The 5,155-nt window shown below is 40.4% G+C and overlaps 1 protein-coding gene across 1 annotated transcript; it reads right to left on the bottom strand.

Moving 5' to 3' along the window:
- Positions 1 to 205: 205 nt before the first annotated feature.
- gtf2a1l (general transcription factor IIA, 1-like) lies at positions 206 to 4,905 on the bottom strand (the record flags this gene model as incomplete). The annotated part of the gene is given in 10 exon segments (XM_083897838.1): positions 206 to 313; positions 421 to 510; positions 960 to 1,212; positions 1,214 to 1,251; positions 2,325 to 2,848; positions 2,949 to 3,042; positions 4,003 to 4,046; positions 4,148 to 4,274; positions 4,442 to 4,543; positions 4,882 to 4,905. Coding segments are annotated over 10 exon segments (1,404 nt in total).
- Between the last annotated feature and the right edge of the window lie 250 nt (positions 4,906 to 5,155).

The raw sequence follows: 5,155 nt of genomic DNA, 5'->3' as shown, positions 1-5,155 counted from the left end.
TTACAAGCAACACTGTGAGTAATCAGTGGCAGGATCACTCTAATATTTACAGGACTAGTCCAAAAAATAAAAAAAATAAATAAAAAAAATCATCTGTGATTGTGCACAGTGGTGATCCAAATTATACCACCAAGTGGTTTACATTATAATTGTTTTTGCTTGTTCAACACGATTATCAGATCTGTTTGGGGAAACTAAAAGCTCATTACCACTCAGCTTCCCCAACAGCTTTAGAGAACACATAGTCCCTGCCTGCGTAGCACATCACTCCGTCTTTCAGATGAAACTTCCAGCGGTTTTTGCTGCGGTGAATCTGCAATAGACAAAGTATCTTTTTTAATAAAAGAACAGTCGGTGTTTAGCACGTGGCAGGAGGTAAATACAGGCGCCGGCAGAGAGCTGTTACTGTGCAATTCTTACTTTGTCGTACTGGCAAACGATGACGTTGTCGGTGTCGAACAGGTCTGGGATGTCCTGCTCGATCACATCGTCGCCTGAATTCAAAGGATCCTCATAAAACAGAGTGTGTTAAAGGTGCCATATGTAAGAATGTGGCCAAAAACGGTTACTACATTCAAACTCAAAATACCGAGGTCTTTTAGGTTTAGTTTTTCTGACATAACTGGCAACCCGTGGTTGCTCGGCAGCTGAGACTCTACTGACTGCAATGATTGGTAGACGGCGGTAGGTGGCGCCACATGCCAAAACATAAACATGATTTGCAGTCCGCAAAAATATTTTTTAGATGCAAATATTTTGGCTGTACTGTTGTTGTTGGTGAGTTCAGTTTGTTATATGAACATTATTCCTGAGTCTCTGTGACATATTAGGAGGATTTTATGGCCAGTTGCTTTAGATTTATTACATAATGCACCTTTAAGTGAAACAGAGCATGCAGAGATGTACTTAAAAAAAAAAAAAAAAAAAAAAAAATACACACCAAAACCCCCCTCTCTCACCTCTTCCTCTAAAGGTTTATCTGCTCCCTCACTGTCACTGCTGGAGATGCTGTTGCCATCGCTGCTTCCATCTCCGTCCTGCAGGACCTTTATCGCTTCTGCATTGATCATACCCAGAAAGTCATTTTCCTCCAGCGGAACGACATCTTCCTCCTCCTCAAGGTCAGAGTTGTCAGCGGCACCGTCCAGCTGTACGATGTCGGACAGTTCACTGTAGCTGTAGTCCAGGTCCTGCTCAACGGGAATTACAAGGAGAAACATCAGCGGTGGAACAATTGCACACTTGAATTAGCTGCAGTTGTCAGCACCACCTTAGAGCTGGTTGTGTGCTTTTTACACCATTTTTATTCTTTGTTTTTATATATATATAAAATGTGTTGCATATGCATATAACAGGGATGTTGGCAATATTGTGTATTTTTATTTGATCTTGTTATTAGTATCTTCCATTAAAGCATAATGCATTGTATTATACACAGGAATTGAACCCACAGCCTTCCAGATGAAAGACAACCCAACCTACCACTGAGCTACCATAGCTCAACATTACAATTTATCGTTTTAACTACTCTCCACCAGATGGCGTCATTTTGGCCATATTCGACATACGGGGAAAATATAAATTTCCACTAGATGGCACTGTCATAAGTGTTGCTGCTCATCATTGACATTATTCCCAGGCTGTAATAATTGAACACACACACAAAATCTACTTTGCATGAAACATAATGAAAATAATTGATATTTTCTGTTTATTTATTGTTTAAAACAAACATGAATGGTGATTAACTACAACAATTTAATATTCAGCTAAGGTCAGGGGATGCATGACAATGTTATGGGGAAAAAATATGGTGGCATTATGACAAAAACTGTAATTTAAAGGGTTGAATCTTTAAAAAATAAGAATAATAATTTTAAAAAATCCACTCAATAAAAGTAGAATATAATATTGTACATTTTTTATAGCTTGCTTTTTTTTTTTTTTTTTTTTTCAAAGGCTGATTTTTTGTACTTAGAAGCTACAAGTGTGACTTTTATTAGACTCGGCCCCAAGGGTTTTTAATATCAGAGTGTGATTCATTTTGAGGATTTCATAATTATAAATAAAACTTTAAAGTAAGAACATTTGAAACAAACATGAATAGATTTATTTTCAGATTATATTAAAGGGGAATTGCAACAATTTGATATTGAGCCAAGGAAGAAAATCCTATGGTAGAAAATCAATGACCCATTAGAACTGGTCAAACTCAATAATGATGGATCCAACACACTTCACAAAGCAACTCAGTCTTAATCCAAATGTTATTAGTATTTGCTTTAAAAGGAAATATTTAAATCAGCATGTGCTTGATTCCTCACCCTTTGTGCTTTCTCTCTCTCCTCCTCAATCACCTCTTTGAGGATGTCATCAATGTCTTTGGTCTTCAGCAGTGCGGTCTGTGGCAGGGCCGCCTCCTCTGTGCTGAGCTGGAAGTCTAACAACTGACTGCAGGGTGAGGGTGAGGCAGTGGAACTGAAGTTCACAGGTTCAGGTTGAGCACTCGGGTCATTTTCTCCTGTCGTGACTTCAGGCGGTGGAGGGTGGACCTCCTGAAGATGTGAGGAGTCAGCAGTGGGGACTTGCTGCTGCTGCTGCTGCTGCTGCTGCTGCTGCTGCTGCTGGGGAAGGTTGATCTCTTTACTGGAGGGTATATCAGGCAGAGGCAGCTGTGGGATACAAGCAGCTGAAACAAGGGCTGGCTCCACCTGCTGAGGATGAACGGTACTTGAAGGGGCTGCAGCTGGCGGAGGGGCAGGAGCTTTCTGAGTGAGGTGGGACACAGGTTGCTGACCCACTGGGGCCTGAGTCACCACAACAGGAACATTGACCTTGTAGAGTTGACCTCAAGGGGGGGGAAGAGAAGAGTAGAATGTTACTTCTATAATTTAGTCCAGGCTGAAATTAAAAAAGAAAGTCCCAGAGCAGGTAAAGTCATTTCATACCAGAGGCTGTTTGTAGAGTGACTCCTGCTGGGATCTGCACAGGGTAAGCCAAGCCCGCAGGGAGAGAAAAAGTAGCAACGGTCTCCGAGGTGTTCTGCAATTAAAACATTGTGTGAAAAGAAGTCGAGCATTTACCACCACAGCCATTGGATATACAGCTGCAGAAGAGGTCAAAGGTGTTGCAACGGTGGACTGGAGCCAGGGAGTGGACGGCTGAATTCTCTTATTTCAATTTACGTTTGCAAGAAGAGCAAATTAAAAGAGCTTTTAGGTTTAATTTCAGTCTCTAACATTTAAATAGTAATAAATATATATGTATACACACAATTAGCACGTTGAAAAGATGAACATTTAAAAAGGTGCCATATGTAAGAATGTGGCCAAAAACAGTTACTACTTTCAAATTCAAAATACCGAGGTCTTTTAGGTTTCGTTTTCTGACGTAACTGGCAACCCATGGTTGCTCGGCAGCTGAGACTCTACTGACTGCAATGATTGGTAGACAGAGGTAGGTGGCGCCACATGCCAAAACATGATTTCAAAACATAAACATGATTTGCAGTCTGCAAAATATTTTTTTTAATGCAAATATTTTGGCTGTACTGTTGTTGTTGGTGAGTTCAGTTTGTTATATGAACATTATTCCTGAGTCTCTGTGACATATTAGGAGGATTTTATGGCCAGTTGCTTTAGATTTATTACATAATGCACCTTCAAGTTAAAACACCAGAGTGTAGAATTGAATCGAGGGGTTCTTTTTCAAATATTCAATTAATATCTAACCCAAGTAAGTACTTTGTGATTTAGAATAATCCAGACCAAATGAATTAATACAGTGACCATAATTCATTCTATCACAACGCAGCTATCATTTGCTTGTGTGTGTGTGTACGGAGCCCCGGACATGACATACAAATATTCAAAAAATAATTTAAATTGTGGCCACGAAATACTATTTTGTGGCCACGATTAAAAAAAATTTGACCACGTCATGTCCAGGGCTCCGTATGTGTGCGAGTGATGTGCCATAAACCCCGATGACACTCGCCTTGACTGGGAACCTGTGGATATTCTGACTTGCAGGGATCACAACTGAGGCTAAGAGCAGAAAACGACAACAGAACAGGTGACACACGCCCATCTCAGGGATTAACTGATCACTTACATTAGATTGTAGTGTATGTCTACGTTTAAACTACAACCACCTGGTTCTGGTTCAGTCAGGCCGTAGTTGTCGGGGAGCTGGAGGACAAAGTTGGAGGAGTTGATATTGTTCTTCCTGAAGTCTTCCATTGCTTTAGACTGCATCATCTTTGACTCCCAAAGCTGAAGAAAAGCAGAAGACGCAGCAGTCTGTCTCCGTGTTGTGCTGCATACATTCTCACTGATGCATCTAACTTTGCTGTATCTGACAAATTCAGTAAAATGTCTGCACAACATTTATATTTGAGAATGAAGTAAGGTTGTGTACAATAAAATAAAAAAAACCTCACATGTCTTAAATCATCCAGGACTCGGTCTTCAAGTCCTTCTTCTATGAAGAGCTCCCTCATACTCTCAATCACATCATGAATTATGGACAGGTAGAGTTTGGCCTGTGGTTGGTTTTCAAGAAAAAAAAATCTAAGTGAGAAGCTGTTGTGCTGCTTGTGAAGTTGACGTGATTCCTCAAAGCCAGTCTGCATTTTTTATATACGTTGCCTTTTATGTGTTCACAACTGTTGTAAAACACAAGAATCAAGTGCTTCAATGCATATCACGCTTGATTTGCTCTCACATATTATGTCGGCAGCTTTTGTTACTGCTCAAACTGCATTTCAACCACTTATCTCAGATGGAACTGATAGATTTAGCCGCTGGGCTCAGAATAAATAACCTTCATTAGAAGAGGAAGCACTCAATCATTATTAGGTTAAAACAAAAGGCAGCTTACCACGGGGCCTGTGTTTGACAGCATGATTCAAGACACAACTATCTGAACTCCAATCAGTGTGAGGACATAACAAACAAAGTGAATCATTCTGGTTGTTGTTTCTGCAGCGTCTTGATGAACAGCACACGCACAGGTGACTGTAATCGAGCTCCTCAGACAGGTGTGGTGGAAATTGGTGCATTCACTGTTTTGGACGTAGAGTGGGAGAAAAGCAGCACTTATTCTCCTTATTATGTATAAACAGCATGGGCTGAACATGGTGGATACACCTGCA

This window comes from Microchirus variegatus (assembly GCF_963457635.1).
Source record: "Microchirus variegatus genome assembly, chromosome: 11".
Taxonomy (NCBI): Eukaryota; Metazoa; Chordata; class Actinopteri; order Pleuronectiformes; family Soleidae; genus Microchirus; species Microchirus variegatus.
Note: the sequence above shows the minus strand (reverse complement) of the source record. Positions and strands in the feature narration are given on the sequence as shown.